This window comes from Camelus bactrianus, chromosome 16, assembly GCF_048773025.1.
Source record: "Camelus bactrianus isolate YW-2024 breed Bactrian camel chromosome 16, ASM4877302v1, whole genome shotgun sequence".
Lineage (NCBI taxonomy): Eukaryota > Metazoa > Chordata > Mammalia > Artiodactyla > Camelidae > Camelus > Camelus bactrianus.
In genome coordinates this window covers 7336389-7356278 of record NC_133554.1, presented here as the reverse complement: position 1 = coordinate 7356278, position 19890 = coordinate 7336389, and the positions used below count along the sequence as shown (strand labels likewise).

At 42.6% G+C, this 19890-nt stretch overlaps 1 protein-coding gene across 1 annotated transcript in view; it reads left to right on the top strand.

Moving 5' to 3' along the window:
* The window catches only part of LOC105077527 (uncharacterized), a 41017-nt gene extending 30958 nt beyond the window's left edge, over window positions 1-10059 (top strand). The window contains 3 exon segments of the mRNA XM_074341887.1: window positions 159-950; window positions 3280-3327; window positions 4253-10059. Of these exon segments, the coding sequence (XP_074197988.1) occupies window positions 159-371 (213 nt within the window). The 3' untranslated portion in view covers window positions 372-950; window positions 3280-3327; window positions 4253-10059.
* Window positions 10060-19890: the final 9831 nt, after the last annotated feature.

The following is a 19890-nucleotide window of genomic DNA, read 5'->3' as shown; positions in this document are numbered from 1 at the left end:
TCCCCATCACTTCCTCTAAAAATAAATAAATAAACCTAATTACCTCCCACCCACCCCCCAAAAAAGAAGAGCTAGCTAGTGTCTGAATAGGTTTAAGAATAGTTAAATTTCATCTTTTCTCTTTGTTTTTTTAAAAAATTATTCTTCATTTTTTTTAGCTCACAGAAGAAGTTCCAGAATATGGCTATAAGAACAAACTCATCTTGGCAATATCAGTATCTGCGACTGCAGTAGTGGCGGTATTGATTATAATTTTCTGCCTTATTGAGCCACTAAGGACAACAATTCAGATTCAGAACCCACAAACTAAAAATCACAGCTACTTTTCCACCTACCACTACTCAGTAGTCCTCTTCAGTCACAAGGGCTGAGATGGGCTTTGCTCATTTATGGAAAAGTATACACCCGGGATTCTTAAAGGAACTCCAGTCCCAGGGGATCTCTGGAATTGAACCCAAGATAACAAGCCATTAGACTATTTTGAAAAGTTGAGTTTATAAAAGGTCTGAGTTGACATGGTAGTAAAATTTCTTCAACTCAAAAAACTGCACCTCATCAGTCACTCTCATTCCATCACTGCTGTCTTTCCTTGTTGGGTGAAATGATGAGATACATCATCTCCACCCTCCTGGAGCCATCAGTCACCCTGGGAGGGCTGGAAGGACATGGCTAAGAGAAGTGTGATCTTGTCGATTCATTTAGGTTTACTTACCATCTTTCTTCTCTGGTGTGTAAGACATTGTGTAGATAGTTGCCATCAAAACACTGCAAGTAAAATCCTGCATCAGGCTACTCTAAAGTGCGTCCTTTTGTTCTAATTCTGTTCTCACCACATAGCCTTCCGGTTGTGCCTCAGTGTGCCGTGGAGGCCTGTCTCTGCAGAAGGAAGTTCTCTGCTTGTGTAGACACAGAAGCCCCGTCTGTAGAACAGATGTATTTCTCACTGACAGGTAATAATTTGGCATTCTGATTTCTGATCAATCCTGTGATACTGATAAAGTGAGGCTGCCTTGATAGGAAGATGAGAGATCCCTCTCAGTGAAGACAGAGTCTGGTTTCTGAGCCTAGGAACCTGGGGACAAGAGTGGGGTCAGCTTTCTAGTCATTTTCATTGCCCAGACTGTATCCCCTGATCTCCAGGTGGCATATGGCCTTGTGCTTTTGTAGAATTTCTATAAACTCCTCTCATTGCTTTAGTTGCTCTGTAGTTTAACCTTACATTTGTATTTATTTATATCATTTCGTTATTTACTCTCCCCACTTAGATGACAAGTTTTTTCAGGATAGGGACCATGCAGTGTTTTTCCTAAAGTTGACAATAATGATGTTCAGTGGAAGAGAGATGAGGCATTATGTCAATTCCACAATGAGGAATAATGCAACATAATATTTGAAGTAGCATAGAGAGCCCAGCAATAGACAGACCCATGTGTTCTTTAGACTTTGGAAACGTCATGTTTAATATTCTAATCAATGGGAGAAAATGAATAAATGGTAATAGAACAGCTGCCTAACTACTTAGGGGAAAGGGAACAGCAGGTCCCCATTTCTCACCTTAAACGTATCTCTGTAAACATGAAAGAAAAGAACTCATAAAAGTATTAGAAGAAAATAGAAGCAATATGTTTATAATCTTGTGGTGGAAAAGAGCTTTCAGAGCGGATGCCACAGGCAGAAACCTTTGGCAAACTTGACCACCTTGCCTGTGACACCAACTTAGCATTGACCTATGCCAAGCACTGGACAAAGAGTTTTCCATCTATTGTCTGATTTGTTCCCCACAATCCTGTGAGGATGGCAGTACCATCCTTGTTTCATAGATGGAGGACATCGGCTTAAGGACCCAGTGACAAAACCAAAAGCAGAAGCCAGTTTCACCTGACTGTAAAGCCTGAGCTCCTTACTCCACTCTTCTGTCTCGTCCCCTTAGAGAAATTGGGAAGTGTTTGAAACACTGAAAATCAATGAAAGTAAAGAGTTTTATAAATGAACAGGAAGAAGACAGACAATCCAGGGGAGGAGAGGGCAAGGGCTAGGAAGAGCAGCTGTCTGTTGACAGTCTGTCCCCATATCTGCCCGTCCTCGTGGCGAGCGGGTTTTGTCAGACAGGCCTTTTGTCACGTCATGGCGTAAAAATAGTCTCTGATGCTTTCTTGTAGTACTTTTACAATCTGCCTAGAATTTGTTTTGTTTGTTAGTGTAGTTGAGTTAGGGGATCTAACTTTTTCCTCCTCCGTGAAAATTGAATCGTTTCAAATTTTTCTATGAATGGTTCGTCCTTCACTAATCTAAAAATATTGTCTTTATCTGGACTCTGTTCTATTGATCCAATTATCTTTTCCTATACCAGTACCAGTACCACACTGCCTAATTCCAGTTGCTCTGGAACATATTTTGTAAATGGTAGGGTAAACTCCTGCTCTTTGATCATCTTTTTCACACATTTAATAACTATTCTTGCATGTTTTCTCTACCAAATGTCAACTAGCCAGGCTTTGTTGAAAATTTATCTTGGGTTTAAATAGGATTGCATTGAATTTGTAGGTTAATTTGAGAATTGGTATCTTTACAACATTCTGGGAGGATGGTGTCTCATGCCATATGCTCATTTTTCATTTTAACATCCTTCAGCAGAGTTTTAATGCTTTCATCACATAGGTCTTATACATTCTTGATTTAGTTTATCCCTAGGAACTTTATGCAGTTTTGTTGATACTGTAAATGGAATATTTCTTCTATTTCTTAGTCTTCTGTGTTATATAGGAAAGTTTCTGAGGTTTATGTGTTGATCTCTTGATTTTGTATGTAGCCATCTTCCTAAATTCTCATATTGCTTCCAACCTAAAGGTTGTCCATCATTTCATATGTAAATATGCTTGTCTCTTCCTTTCCAGTATTTTTCTTACCGCAGTGATGAGGACCTCCTCAACAGTGACCAGTAGTGGTCATATGATAGGCATCCGACTCTTGTTCTTGGCTTTAAAACAATGCTTAGGTTTCTGGTAGACACTTTTATTTTGTTTTCCTACTTCTAAGAATTTTTATTGGGAATTATCTGTCGAATGTTACCTAAAACAATAAAATGTATTGCCAGCTGCGTGCAAGATCCTAAGTTAGGCACTGTGAAAGAGGCAAAGGATTATTAAACAAGAGAGCATTCCTTCCACAAAAAAGTCATCGTCTCAATGAGTAGGTAAGACTTAAAATAAAAAGGAATGAATAAAGATTTGGAGATAGTCATTGTGATGAATAATTCTGATCATGTTTCTTCCAAAACAGATTTATTCTCACAGAACAGCAGCAAAGGGTGATTAAAAAAAGCTTAAGGTAAGTACTACTCTGGTAGTTTTTTTTTTAATTTTTATTTTTTTGTTTTACTTTTGTTGGGGAGGTAATTAGGTTTATTTATTTTTAACAGAGGTACTGAGGATTGAACCCAGGACCTCATGTATGCTAAGCTGCTCACTCTACCACTGAGCTGTACCCTCCCCTTAGTCTGGTAATTTTTAAAGTAGAACTAGAGGAGAACTTAGAGCTCATCTATTTCAATCTCTTCAGTTTACAGTGAAGAAACCACAAAAGGCAGGAAGAATATTTATTTATCGTAATGCTTTACCCTAATTTACCAGCAAAACTAGCTCCCCAGCCAAAGCTGAGTTGGAATGGGACAGGCACAGATGCCGCTGCTTTTCCTAGTCCTTTAAGGAAGGAAAGGGGAGGGGGAGAGGGAGAGGTTTTGGTTGTTACCTGTTCCTGCTGGTGGTGGGCTGGGCCAGTGGCCTTCTTGGAGGTTCTGGGGTAGGGAAGGCCACATGGTTCTAGAACTTGACCAGCCTCACTCAAAGTTGTTGGAAGGTAGAATATATGAATCCTTCCTAGAAAGTGACAGGAAAACTTCACTTGTCATCCTACTGGTTTTCAGGTCCCCACACTATTCTCATTATCCAAACTGCATAGAATTTTTACTGGGAGAAACTTTAGACAGTAGTTTGTTTCTTTTATATTAAGGAAATGGAGAAAGAGAAAGGGAAAAGGTCCTGCCCCATGGCCATACTGCTAGTGAGTATCAAAAGGAAGATGCTTCCTTTCCACTGAGGCCTTCATTGATCACACTGTGCTTGGGCTGTGAGCTACAGTTTACATCACAAATTAGTACCGCATACTATATAGACACAAGGAGTTTCTAAAACAAACTTATTATGCACTCTGATTTTTTTTTCCTATTCTATGTATATTCAAAAAAATATTTTAGCAAAACAAAATGACAACCTATGGAATGGGAGAAAATTTTTGCAAAAGATGAAATCGACAAAGGCTTGATCTCCAGAATATATAAGCAGCTCATACGACTTAATAAGAAAAAAACAACCCAATCCAAAAATGGGCAGAAGACCTAAACAAGCAATTCTCCAAGGAAGAAATACAAATGATCAATAGGCACATGAAAAAATGCTCAATATCACTAATTATCAGAGAAATGCAAATCAAAACTACGATGAGGTATCACCTCACACCAGTTCAGAATGGCCATCATTCAAAAGTCCACAAATGACAAATGTTGGAGAGGCTGTGGAGAAAGGGGAACCCTCTTACACTGCTGGTGGGAATGCGGTTTGGTGAAGTCACTGTGGAAAACAGTATGGAGATTCCGCAGAAGACTAGGAATAGTCTTACCATATGACCCAGGAATCCCATTCCTGGGCATATATCCAGAAGGAACCATTCCTCAAAAAGACACCTGCACCCCAATGTTCATAGCAGCACTATTTACAATAGCCAAGACATGGAGACAGCCTAAATGTCCATCAACAGATGACTGGATAAAGAAGGTGTTGTATTTTTATACAGTGGAATACTATTCAGCCATAAAATGGCAACGTAATGCCATTTGCAGCAACATGGATGTCCCTGGAGAATGTCATTCTAAGTGAAGTAAGCCAGAAAGAGAAAGAAAAATACCATATGAGATCGCTCATATGTGGAATCTTAAAACAAAAAAAACAAAAACAGAAATGGACTCATAGACATAGAATACAGACTTGTGGTTGCCATGGGGAAGAGGGGTTGGAAAGGACAGACTGGGAGTTTGAAATCTGTAGATACTGACAGGCATATGTAGAATAGATAAGATTATACCGTATAGCACAGGGAAATATATACAGGATCTTGTGCTGGCTCACAGCAAAAACAATGTGACAGTGAATATATGTATGTTCATGTATAACTGAAAAATTGTGCTCTACACTGGAAATTGACACGTAAAATTACTATAACAAAAAAATGTAAAAAAAATATTTTGTGTTTCAGTTCTGGTCATGGCCTTTAAACTGATTTCACAATTCACTTATGCATCGGTGATGGCCTGCAGTGTGAAAGTCAGGGAGTTAGATAACTTTGCTGGTTGGACTCAGGGGTTTACTTGGTGTGATTCAACTTATAGGGTAAAGCAGCCAGGAAAATAGGAGCACCCCCCCCCCCCAGCCCCCAGCAAGTGTTGCATGTGAGACTAAGTCTTAAGAGGACTGGTGTAAAAGACTTCCAGAGAGTCACGTGCTTCCGCCCAGCACGGCTATGCAGTGTCTTCTCTGCACAAGGGCACTTGGCAGGGCCAAGAAGGCTAGTGGGGCTAAAAACTGATCTCCATGCCAAGCCACGTGCAAAGGCCTCTCCAGAGACACTGGGGGGCCATGTCGGACGGACGTGGAGAGTTTCGGGAAGCCCAGTGTGCAAGGAATTATCAGGGTCGGGGGCTGTGGTGCTTTTGCTCATATTGACTGAGGTTCCCATTTAGTCCTACTAAGACCAGACAGACGCACTGTGAGATGTGGAACGTGGCAAGCATCACTATTTGTATGTGTTTTCTTCCAAGGGGCTTTCAGTTTCTTCTGCGTAGGAAATGCTCGGGAAAGTGAGAGTCAGGTAAATTTGAGATAAAGTACTGTTGCCGGAGAAAGCAAGGGAGATGCAGAATTAATATTCCCCTTTTTGTGTTCTAGAAGGGCTTTTTCTGGAGAAGGTGGCCACTTTGGCTCAGGGATGTGTACAGACCTCTCAGTGCCATGTGCAAGAAAAATATGGCACAGAAGCTACATGACAGGGAGTCTTCTAATGAGGAAGAGATTTTCAGTAAGGATGCGAGGTAAATGATCAAGGACAACTTAAAGTTCTCATCTAAAATGAGGAAATAATGAAAAATTTCATTGTTCTTTTCAAGAGTAAAAGCCTAGACTTTTTCCTTATCCCGGGGCACCCGGAGATGGTGCAGTGGAGGTGGTTCTGACCACAGAGCCTGGAGAGCCGCGTGACGGAAGTGAGACAGCACAGGGGGGCGACACAGTGTGAGCCCCGTCCCGCCTCAGGCCGCCTGCAAGTTTTATTTTATAATACTGCCTTCTCAGCGTTGCTTATAAAATACTTGTTTTTCTCCTATTAACGTGTACAAATTCATAACCAGTTCTAGCCAGGTGGTAAGGACTTAAAATGTAAATAGTTGAATATTTATAAGCAAATAACAAGGGCCACAGGCAAGAAAGCAGGGCTGAAGGTAGAATCCCTCATGGTAGCCAGAGGTGACATGGGCACAGGAGGATGACTAGAAGGATGAAGGGCTTCCCTCGCTCGTTTCCCCAGTATAATCAGCCCCTGGAAACTGGAAAGCGAGTTGTGCTCAAGGGGCAGGAATGTGCAGTCAGAACAGCCGGTGCTGAGGTTCTCTGCCCTGCTTCGTCCAGCAGCAGTTACAGTGCAGCTGGCCCCTGCCGGCGGAGGCCCCACTCACGGGCTTTGGGGCTGCCGGAAGATTTGGATCACTGGGCCTGCCTCCACCCTGAGGCCAAGGCCTGGCTTTTCTCTGAAGCTCTCAAACTTGTGTACAGATGTGTGCCCTGTCTTGGTACAGGGCTCTTCACCCTTTCCAGCTGGTGGAAAATTCACATTGAGTTTTTTTCTTTAAAAAAAAACCCCAACCCTTGGAGAGCTAGCTGGAGGGACAGGATAAAGAAAAATGTGTGAGCGCAGCCATTGCCCAAGATGGCCATCCCCAGGCCTCTCCTGACCCCACTGAGGGTCAGCCACGTGCTGCTCAGCTCCCTCCAGCTCAGCCCAGCACGAAACCTACACATTTCCTGCCTCACCCAGCACAGGCCCGCGGCTGTGTAAGTATGTATTCAAGCGAGTATGTAATGACAGTGCCACCTCCGTCAGCTGCGAGGTTCTGCGACTCCTGCAAAGAATGTCTAATCAGTCACATTTAGTAAGCCAGGGATGATTAAAATGCATTAGTGAGTAAAATTGAATGAGTCAATAACAATGACAACTACAGTGAGGAGGATGATAGCAGCTGTTTACTGAGCACCTGCTCCGGGCCAGGTGTAGTACTAGGCACTTGGGTCACACCATTAGGTCATAAGAACAGGAAGTCCCCATGCCCGCTCAGACTGTAATGAGTGGGGAGTTGATGTCAACAAGAGAGGTGGACATGAAGACAGGGAGCTGATGAGAAACCTGTTATGCTCACTAGACTACTGAGGTCTAGAAGGAAGGAGGGAGGTGGGGGTGTGGAGGTTCCCTGGCTTCTTCAGGGCTGGAAGTCAGCAGGGATTTGAGGAGGGGAGAGGCTAGGCAGAGGGGTGCGAGGATGACTGGAGGCAGGCTGGATTCTCTTGGACACTGGACGGCAGCCCCCCACCCATGGAGGTCAGGGCCTCTCACTCCTGGGGAGCACCAGGTCCAACCAGCTCTGGCTGCTGAGGCTCTGGTGGGAGTGGGATGTTGAGAACTGGGGGACGGCAGTGGGGCACCAGCTTGCAGGAATTGGGGGAGCACACCCGTTCAAGAAGAAGACAAGCCCTGAGGCCTGAAGCAGAAGTGGGAATAGTAGGTCAAGATGAGGCTTTAGGTATTGGAGGGTAATGTTGGAAAGAGAGTTTGGCGCCGCCCTGTGGAGTGTTTTGGGTTGCAGGGTGGCAGGAAATTAAGGCTTCAATCTGTGAACCATATGAAGGCTTTGAGTGGGAGAGGGTCACACCGCAGAATGGTGGAACCTGGCTCCCTGACACATGAGCCACCAGACTAGCCCTGGACTTACTTAACCAGATTCTCAAGATGTTGATTTGTGTACATGTACATTCGAATAATGTATCAACTTAATTTTTTGAATTTTATTTGTTACTGAAGTGTAGTTGATTTACAATGTTAGTTGCAGGTGTACAGCAAAGCAATTCAGTTATACATATATGTACATAGATTTATGTTTTAAAAGAGTAGAAAGAAAAGCACACCTGCCAATTTTATCAAGAAAACAATTGAGACAAGCATGGAAAACAACAGATGGGTGCAAAGGAGCAAACCTATCTCTTGAATGGGCTTCCATTGGGCTTAAGCTTAAGACTGTGTGTTTATTACTTATGCTGAGGATTCAACTGCTTGTATTTTTGTCGGTTGCTCCCGCTAGATCTTAATCAGCTTGAGAACAGTGCCTGAGTTTTGCTTTGTATTCCAAGATTCAAGCCTGCCACCTGGCAGAGAATATTTGCTCAATTGATATTTGTTGACTGGAGTTTTTAAAACTTGATTTTCTCTTCTAAAGCTTGCTCATTGTAGCATGTTTAGAAAACAAACACAATTATAAATAAGAAAATAGAACTTGCCTGAAATTCTATCACCTAGAGAATCACATTTTCGTCCACTTTTCAATGCACATCCCAGAGGCCTCTCTGGAGCTGCTGGTTCTCCATGGAACCTCCATGTCCTCTGGGGCCTAGGAATCCAGTCAGCTGCTCCCATGGCCCTGAAGCTGGGCCACCACCCCAGCATTTCTGCTCTGGGGTCTTTCTCCACCTTGGGGTCCACCCCAAGCATCCTCAACTTATCTGGGATTTCTGATTCTGTCTCCCTACCTCGTGGTTTAGCCTGGTGTGGGGAGGGTGGAGTGCAGTCAACAAACACTCACTTCCTACCTAATTAAACTTAACAAGCTTCTGCACAGCAAAGGAAACCATAAGTAAAACAAAATGACAACCTACGGAATGGGAGAAAATTTTTGCAAGTGAAACCAACAAAGGCTTGATCTCCAGAATATATAAACAGCTCATACGACTTAATAAGAAAAAAACAAATAACCCAATCCAAAAATGGGCAGAAGACCTAAACAAGCAATTCTCCAAGGAAGAAATACAAATGATCAATAGGCACATGAAAAAATGCTCAGTATCACTATCAGAGAAATGCAAATTAAAATTACAATGAGGTATCACCTCACACCAGTTCAGAATGGAGAATGGCCATCATTCAAAAGTCCACAAATGACAAATGCTGGAGAGGCTGTGGAGAAAAGGGAACCCTCGTACACTGCTGGTGGGAATGCAGCTTAGTGCAGCCACTGTGGAAAACAGTATGGAGATTCCTCAAAAGACTAGAAATAGACTTACCATATGACCCAGGAATCCCACTCCTGGGCATATATCCAGAAGGAACCTTACTTCAGGATGACACCTGCACCCCAATGTTCATAGCAGCACTATTTACAATAGCCAAGACATGGAAACAGCCTAAATGTCCATCGACAGATGACTGGATAAAGAAGTTGGGGTATATTTATACACTGGAATACTATCCAGCCATAAAAACTGACAACATAATGCCATTTGCAGCAACATGGATGTCCCTGGAGAATGTCATTCTAAGTGAAGTAAGCCAGAAAGAGAAAGAAAAATACCATATGAGATCGCGCATATGGGGAATCTAAAAAATAAATAAATACAAAACAGAAACAGACTCATAGAATACAAACTTGTGGTTACCAGGGGGATGGGGGTGTGGGAAGGGACAGACTGGGATTTCAAAATGTAGAATAGATAAACAAGATTGTACTGTGTAGCACAGGGAAATATATACAGGATCTTGTACTGGCTCACAGTGAAAGAGAATGTGACAATGAATGTATGTATGTTCATGTGTAACTGAAAAATTGTGCTCTACACTGGAATTTGGCACAACATTGTAAAATGACTATAACTCAATTAAAAAAATTTTTTTAATAAAAAAAACCCCAAACACTTCTCCATTTCTCCCTTCAGCCTTTTCCTGTCTTAAGAGTGAAGAGTCTGGCTACATCCCATTTACCAGAACCCTTTCCATTTCCCGCAGGGCCTACCTAGACTTGGGATATTTAAAACCAGCATAAGACTTTCTTTTTTCTGTGCCTTCAAATAGTACCACCCTTTCCCCAAGGCAGTGAATACAGAACACTTGGAAGAGTAAATGAGAAAAGGATGAAGTTTTAATACGAAAAGCGGGGGAAAGGTGGATAGTATTTCAAATTATTATCTTTCTATGCTGGTGAAGGGATCCAAATTATACTACAGTGGCATACAAATTATTTTGAGCTGAAGACATTTGAGAATCAACAGAAATAGAAAGAGGCTTTGTGTGAACCCTCCCTTATCTATCTAAAATCAGAAACTTCTGCGATGGAAACTACCATATATCCCCCTCCAGGGAGTTTCATGGCCTTGAAGAAGACCAGCGCACTTACGTAAACAAACATTATCACAAGCGATCTTACCTCCCATAAAAGCCTATTTGGCTTTCCTAAAGAAACCCATTTGTTTTTCCCATAGGAACCTTTTCTCCCCACTCCCTCTCCTCTTAGGTCTATAAACTCCTGTCTTTATGGCTGAACCAAGTTATTTTCTTTGTCTTTTCTAATCCATCATTGTCAATTTAATTTGCAGGCCCCCATGACGAAACTTAAGAGAGTAGAGGAAAAGTTTTTCCTCCCCAATACAAGCAATAATTTTTAGCATTTCCTTAAAATTCTAGGTAGAATTTAGGGACTCCAGCTCCTACAGAGGAATTCTAGTCTTAGACAGCCCATTGCTGTAGGGCAGTTTTGATCGAATCTCCCAATGATTTTTCACAGTATAGTTTGTTTGCTTAAAGCTGAGGAAGAGTGACAAAGGAGACCTGAGGTTTTGGGGAGTGCTGAGGCCAGCTCTGCTCTTGTCTCAATTCTAATTCTAGAAAAAGAGGACACTAGAGGGAAATGTTTGCACATGTACCCTGCATTTCTAGGGCCAGAGCCAATGCAATATTTTGTCTGCCTTTCTTGCATTCTTCTTTGCTTGTTCACTTTTGTTTTCTAATAGTTGGACTCCCACTTGTGCATACTGTTTTCCATCTATGTGACATATAACTCACTACTTAAATATTAGTTTATATTGTAAATATAATCTTTTTTCAGGCCATTAAGCATTCTCATACATCTTAAATTCTGATGGCTGCAGAATATTACATTGCATGGATGTATCATAATTATCTGTAATCAATCCCCTGGGTTTGGACAGTGAGTTTTCCTCTAAAGGTTCTGATATGATACATTATTATTGCATTGAACATCTCCATACAGAAATCTTTGTGCTAGGATCCCAGATTATTTCTTTAGGATGATTTCCCAGAAGTAGAATTAAAGTAGGTTAAAGATTATGCACATTTCTAATTTCTTTTATTTCAACAGAGGTACTGGGGATTGAACCCAGGACCTCATGCATGCTAAGCACACACACAACCACTGAGCTATACCCTGCCCCCTGCTCCAGTAGAGAATTTTACCATTGCTTCTTCCATTCAATATTATAACTTACCTACTTTTCTCATCTTACTTTGATGGCTAGAACTTTCAAGATAATATGAAATAAAAGTGGTGATAATTACTACTCCTGACTTTAATAGAACTACTTCTCATTGTATAATGTTAATTTTTAAATCAGAATGTTACCTTCTGATTTCCTGGTGGACACTAGCAGGTTAAGAAACGATTTCAGAGCAGTTTGGTAGTAAGTGCTATTATTAATATTTTCTTTTGCTTCTCCAGACATCTTTTACCCATTTGCATCTTAGCAGTCAGAAGACACTAGGTAAATGCTTGAGCAGTTCCAGATTTCTCTTCTACTGATTCTGTCCCCCTCTCCCCTTTCTTTTTCATGAGCGTTCAAGTTAGAAAAAGGAAAGATACTTACTGCCTCCCAGTGTGTTTCCCAGCCTCAACCAGGTTTTTGTTTCCAAATTAGTAAGATACACTCCATCTTTATATATTTATATATACATACATATATATATATATAAAGAGAGAGATGGGGAAGTCTCTCAGTGGTAACTTCTTTTTAATAACAGCATTATGGAGATATAATTCATATTCCATGCAATTTATCTACTTAAAGTGTATAATTCAATGGTTTTTAGTTTCTTCACAGAGTTGTGCAACCACTACCACGATCAATTTTAGGATATTTTTATCACCCCATAAAGAAACCTTGTACCCTTTAGCCATCACCCTCAACCTTCCCATCCCTTCCAGCTTAAAAAGAAAAAAAGTCACTAATTTACTTTCTGTCTCTATTTGCCTATTCTAGACACTTCATATAAATAGAATTACACAATACGTGATCTTTTGTCTCTGGCTTTCTTTACTTAACATAATGCTTTCAGGGTTCATCCATGTTGTAACATGTGTTAGTACTTCATTTATTTTTACAGCTGAATGGTATTCCATTGTTTTCCCTTGGTATTCATAGGGAATTGGGTCCAGCACACACACACCCACTCCTGCTGCCTCAGATACCAAAATCTGCTGATGCTCAAGTTTCTGATATAAATGTAGGTTATTTTCATATAAACTACACACATCCTTGTGTATACTTTAAATCATCTTTAGATCCCAAATACATTTAAATTCTATGTAAATAGAATACTACTACATAATAGTAAATACTACATAAATAGTTGCCAGTGTGCAGCAAATTCAAGTTTTGCTTTTTGGAATCTTCTGGAATTTTTTTCCAAATAGTTTTGATCCGCAGTTGGTTGACTCCACGGATGTGGAACCAGCCGGTACAGAGGGCCAACTGTAGCACATTTTGTTTAGCCACTCATTTGTCATGGTCACTTGGGTTGTTTCTACTTTTTGGCTATTACAGTAATAACACTATGGATATTTGTGTAAATGTTTTTGTGTGGACATATGTTTTCATTTCTCTTGGGTATACACCTAGGATCGAAATTGCTGGGTCATATACTAACTCTGTTTAACCTTTTGAGGATTTGCCAGACTGTTTCCAAAGCAGCTGCCCCATTTTACATTTCCACCTGCAGCATATGAGAGTTCCAACTTCTCAACGATCTCCCCAACATTTTTTATCTATCTTTTTGAGTCTAGCCACCCTAGTGGATGTGAAGTGGTATCTTATTGTGATTCTGAGTTGCATTTCCCTGATGGCTAATGATGTTGAGCATCTTTTCACGTGCTTATTGGCCATTTGTACGTCTTCTTTAGAGGAAATGTCTGCAGATCCTTTACTCACTTTAAAATCGAGTTATTTGTCTTTTTATTATTGAGTCATGTCACGAAAACTTTAAAAGAACAAATTTCTAATTTCCTGAACCACCCAGACATGGACTTCTAACTCATTTCCAAACCTGCTTTTGAACCAGATCAGACTTTTTTTCCTTAGAATTGCATTTTAGCATTCACATGACGAGAACACAAGCAAGTTTAAAAACAGAAGTTTCCTCTGCTCTCAGCTGGCCACGAAGTAGGGGGTGGGGGAGGCAAAGAAAGGCAGTTTTCCTCAGGATCACGTGAAGAAGTGGTACTTGAGGTTGTCTCTTGACGTGTAAAACAAAACTGAAAAGTCGTACAGCCTCAGCTCAGAGCGCCCCGGGCAGAGACAGGGACCAGACGAATGGCGGGGAGAGTTGATCTTTGACTCAATTAGGCTGAATCAATCTTGTCATTGAGTTCCCAAGGAAATTCAATTACAGGTCAAGTGTAGGAAGCCCAGTAATTGTGGCTTAAGTAGCAGAAATGACAGGAGATCAATAGCAGCCTGGGGATGAGTTTGACTTCAAAGCCCCAGAACCTCTAGTGGGAAGAAAAGGCAAGAGACTTGGAGGGAGGAAGAGGCTCCCGGAGCTGAAGACCCAACTGTTGAGAAGTTTGCCCTGAGACAGTAGACACGGTGCTGCCGCGCATGCGTGACCACGCAGTTCCTGACCTGGTGTGGAGACGCCTGGGGCAGAGAGGCGCGTGGGTGGGACCATCAGGCTGGGTTAGGAGCCTCCAGCACTAGCGTGTCCAGCTGAGAGCAGCTGCTGTGGCCAGAACCTGTACTACCCGGGTCAACGTTAGAGGCCGCCAGAAGTGGGCTCTGTGGGGAAAGCAAAAGTCAGGATGTGTGACAAGAAACCACTCCTGAGGAAAAGAGCATCTGTCTAGAAATCCCCCTTCCCTGCGAAAGGAAGCAGAAAAGATTCATAGAAGTAACTTCTCCCTCTAGTGGTGACACAAGCATTGCAAGAGGGGCTTTGTGGATGAGTCAAAATCCAGAAGGTATAAATAAAAAGATTGGTAAATTCCACCCCCTTAAACAAACAAACAAATTTTTGGCAAAAAGTCAGAAATATATTTCACTATAGTTTTGCAATGTATTTATTATTGGGGCCTTTTGGTTAGAGGTAGTGGTCTCAGTTCAGCCTCTGGAGGGACTGGAGACTTAAAGATATCGGCTAAAAACTAAAGGTTAGCCATGTGGGCAACATGTGACTGAATATCAATACAAACTTGGCACCAGGGCTTGGGTGAGCTTCTCAGATTGGCAGTACTCTATGTGTACTGTCACATATCATGGGTGGAAGGAGCTGGCACTGTCCGTGACTCTACAGGGAGAGAACAATGGAACCTCCACGTTGGGATCCCTCTAGTCTCTGCCCTGCGTATCTCTTACCTTGGCTGATTTTAATCTGTAGCCTTTCTCTAATAAACGGTGGCCATAAGTACAGTTGCTTTCAGTGAGTTCTGTGGGTCCTCCTAGTGAATTGCTGAAACTGAGGGTGGCTTGGGGAATCCACCAAGCTTGCAGTTAATGTCAGCACTGAGGGCAGTCCTGTGTGTGGACTGCAGGGAACAGTAGCATCAGAAGTGATTACAAGGGATTCTCTAGAATAACCCTGACTCACTGAAACTTGTGCTTTGGAAAGAGGAGGGATGAAAGGGTCGGGGTTGATGAACTTTTGATTCCTGGATGACTACCTAGGCACCCCTGGTATGAAAGTGCAGCTACACTGTGATCAGTCACTGGAGGCAAAACTTACTGATGGAATTTAGAAATGACGGATCTAACTCCTGAGCAGTTGGCTCACTGGATGCATGAGGAGATGCAAAGTAACAAGAAACAATCTCTTGGTTATTGTTTTCCATAATAGCTAAAATGAAAGCAAGGGAGAGTGTTGGGGTGGATCCTTCTAGGCCGAGTTTGAATTACAGCCAGCCTGAGTTATAGCTGCTAGCCTCAGGGCCTCTGCCCATGGTCCAAATTATGCTGAAACAACAGAGAGCAAAGAAAGTTAAACTGATTTATAAGAAAATGGGGAAAGATAAGGAGGAGAGGTAAAGGATTCATCCCAGCAAGGTGGAAATCTTTAAATGGTGATCAAGAAATGGGATGAATAAAGTGGACCATAGTGAGGTCAAAACAAAGGTCTTTTTTAAAAATTGAAGTATAGTTGATGTACAATATTATATAAGTTACAGGTGTACAATATAGTGGTTTACAATTTGTAAAGGTTATACTTCATTTATTATTATTATAAAAGATGGGCTCTATTCCCCGTGTTGTAAAATATATCCTTGTAGCTTATTTTATACCTAAGAGTTTGTACCTCTTACTTCCCTACTCCTATATTGCCCCTCCCCACTGGTAACCACTGATTTGTTCTCTGTATCTGTGAGTCTGCTTCTTTTTTTTGTTGTTATATTCGCTAGTTTGTTGCATTTTTCAGATTCCACATATAAGTGATATACAGTACTTGTCTATCTCTGTCTGATCTATTTCACCTAGCATAATACCCTCCAAGTTGAAGTGTTGCAAAATTTCATTCTTCTTTATGATTGAATAGTAGTCTGTTGTATATATATACCACATCTTCTTTCTCAATTCATCTGCTGATGGAAAAACAAAGGTTAATGCAGCACTCTTGCAATTTGGGTGGATCAGCCCTTAATGGTCCACCAATATTGAAGGACCCTAAACAAATCTGCTTTATTCACTATAGTTTGGAGAAATTTAAAAAGCCAGAAGGCAAAGATGGCAATAAGAAACCTTACTTCAAATTGCCTGAGACCCTGGTCCCACAGTCTAATCAAATAAGGACTTTTGAAAAGGCCTGAGTCCCTTGGCCTCACCCCTGGCTGGAGACTCAAGGCCATGTGAGTGGGTAAAATGGTCAGGAGATAGATCAGAGAACTTTCTGGGACTCCTTGACATCAGAGCCCCATACACTTTGGTTCCAAAGCCTGTTGGTGAGTTAGATTGGGAGGATATGGGAATACAACAGTTGATGGAATTAAGGTGAAAGTTTGCATAAAAACTATAATATTTGAACAGACTTTATGTGAAGTGGTTTTGTCCCCTTTACCTGAATGTATTTTGGGGATGGATATTGTATCTGACTTAGCTAGTATTGTAAAGCAGAAGACATGGAATTCTGTCCTTCTGCCAATATGATTGGTCATTCAAGATGGGAACCAATAGATTTGCCTGAGCCCACACAGTATGGGACATCTGGTGGACAAAAGGAGATTTACCACTTTAATTAATGCCCTGTTAGAAGCTACAGTCCTGGTTGGACAGACTGCCTGTACAGCAGCCCTGTATGCAGTGCAGACTTAGACTATGGTAAAAACACCATCCAACAATGACCACGGGGATTTTGGACCCAAAATTTTCTACTTGAGAGACAGTTACTAGCTTGCTATTGGACATAATTGAAACTGCCCCTATGACTAAGGGATATAAAATAGTACTGAACCTGAAATACCTATGTCTTGGATGATGTTGAAGAAACACTCCAATGGGGAGGGCAGAGCCCAGAAAAGTTCCATAACAAAATGGAAATGGCTTCTAGAGGAACATGCTACCAGGGGCATGCAAGGCGGTACTCAAAAGTAGGTAGTCTCTTCCCTTAGGGCCAACGTTGGAAGCACCTGAAGAGCTGCTGGATCCTGTGGGCACTTGGGCCACTTGGGCCACTTGGGCAACCCCATGAACAGTTCTCTGTTGACTGAAAAAGAGCTTCTTGGTTTATGGATGGCAGCTCCAAGATGAACAGACAGCATCCTGTTTGAAAGACCATCACACTGATTGAGGAAGGTAAAATCAGTTCAGCTCAGTAGCCTGAATTGCATGATGTTGGACCCTGTGTTTGAGTTTCTACCAATCCATGGATGGTGGTTAATGGCCTAGCCATTGGATTGTGCAGAAGGGCAGTGGAAAACTGGACTATTAAAGAGATGCCCATATGGGCGCTGCCTGCTCATCGCAACGTCTGGCCGAGGAATCTCTCTGGTCTGAAGCTGATCCTTCAAGCTGATCCTTCAAGGGATCCCTCTTTTCCCCCTGCCCCCACCTCCGCATGATCTCACTCCATCCCCCTTGTGGCCTCACCATGCTTTCTAAGGACTGCCCAGCACCCAGCTTCCAGTAGCAGAGCCTGCTTTTGTCTGTAGACCCCTCCACCTCCACCCTCTGTCCTTTTCATCTGGGTTAGGCTGGCTCCACCTTCAGCCCCAGGTGACCCAGGCCTTGCCACTCCACCACATTGCCAGGTGACCGAGATGAGCTCAGGAGTGGACACTCGACCAAAGTCAGGCCAATCCAAGTTGAGAGACTCAATTCTCAGACTTTTATTGAAGTCATTGGGTGGGTGAGGTCTTTGTGGTTGGAATTAAGCCTGGTACAATAGGAGGTCAGAACTGCTGCAGCCACTTTGCTGCTATAAGAGGAGGGCCTTTTGGACAATAAAGCCAATCACAAGGGTGGGAGAGCAAAGCCTGTGACTTGGGGTTGTTTATACCTGAATCCAGCCATACCTGAAGCCCTATCCCTCAAGTTACCACTTACAACACTCTGTTAAGGCTTTCTAACTTAGTCTCTTTGGCCTCAAGGGCCGTCACAGAATCTAGCAAGAGAATCGTATTTTAAAGTGGCAGGTGAAAGACACAATGAAACATTTCTCTTAAAAAAAAAACAAACTTCAGACATAGCCTACAGCTCCCCCTAGTGGAAAACATTGTTGTTGTTGTTGTTGTTGTTTAATTTCAGTCCACCACGTGTCCCAATAGTCTGAATATATCTAGGTTAATTTAGGACATCTTTCCTAGTTCAAAATTACATATAATTGCTGCTATTTATAATCCTGATCGCAGCCCTTTCCCATAAAACTTTGTAGTTCAGAACTATAATCCTGAACAAAACATGTCCCCAAATCATGCAGTGAGTTTAGAATGTGCTAGACCATTAGGAATCAAATTGTATAACTAGCAAAAAAGAGAAAAATAAGAAGGAAGACAGAAGAGAAACAGAAAACTACAATGCGGTAGAATTTTAATAACCAGACAAATATAACTTTATTGGCTTCTGATTTCATGGACTGTCCCAAACACCCACCTGTCTTTTCTCTCCAAATCCCCTGGAAATGATCAAAAAGAGAAGTACAAGGAAAAAACAACCTGTTCCATCAAAGAAAAAGCTGGAGAGAATACCATCAACAGAACTGAATATTTGAGGGATTTGAGGAAATGTGTTGTTTCCACTGGGAGAGAGGCCAAGAGGTCCTGGGCTGAGCGCTCCCCACAAAGGAGGACTCCTCGGAAGAAGCGCAGAGAACCCCCAGCTCTGAGCACACGGTCCCGGAGCCTCCGAGCTGGTGCCCAGCGGCCAACTGCGTGACCCTTCCTCTCTCACTAAGCCAGCAGAGGACTCGCTTGGCCGGTGCAGGAGTGGGTGGACGCGGCAGCGCCCCAGCAAATTCCCGCCGTTTCCGAGCCCTGCCGCACACTGACAACTCTGAGGTACACCGCTGAGGCCAGAGAAGGGGAGGCTGAGGAGAGAGTGACCCTGCCCCAACTTGGCTCCACAGAGCGGTGGGCAGAATAGCCCTGGATGCCCTGGGGTCTGGGCTGCTCCAGCCCCTGCAGCCCCTCGCCTTATCCCTGGGACGCCTGGTGGCTGGTCCAGTCCCTGCAGGGAAATAGGCCCTTTGCCTCCTCTCCACTTACAGAGCATCCAGCGGGCCGACAGCCCTCCGCTGCGGAGGGGAGAGGGTTCCACGGAGAAAGCAAAAGATGATCTGTGCAGACACCCAGAGAGTCTCTATTCCTGACTACTTCCATCCACGCCTAAGTGTTTTAACAGCCAACAGAGAATAATCGCACAAGTAAGGACCATGAGCGTCCTGAAAAATGTAGATCAGGAAGGGCAATCTGGAAAAGAACGGTCCCCAGGGGAACGGAGGAAATACAACAGTATTTAAAATATTCAAATTAACATCCTCAAAAATATGTATCTATGGCGTTCATAAAAAATAACAACCTGGTCCACAATATATATGGCATATTATTCAGCCATAAGAAGGAAGGAAATTTTGATATGTGCTATGCTGTGGACCAGCCCTGAAAACATCATGCTAAGTGAAATCAGCTAGATACAGGACACCTTACGATTCCATCTACATGAGGTACTAGAATAAGAAATAAGCAAATTTACAGGGACAGGAAGTAGAATGGAGGTTGACAGAGGGAGGGAGGAGGGAAAGTTGTTGTTTAATGGGTGCACCCAACAGGGGTTTGGGCAAGAGTGCAGAAGACACAGAGGGATGTGGGGGGAGAGAAGAGCCTCCTGACTGGGTGTGATGCAAGGCATCCAGGGCTCCCAGCCTGACAGTGAGAGGTTGCTAATCTGCTGCGAGGCCCCTGAGCCAGCTGAGGTCTTGGGTCGAAGAAGGGAGTCACTGATGGACATGGAGAGTCAGATGCAGTGGATGCCATGACAAGCCTCA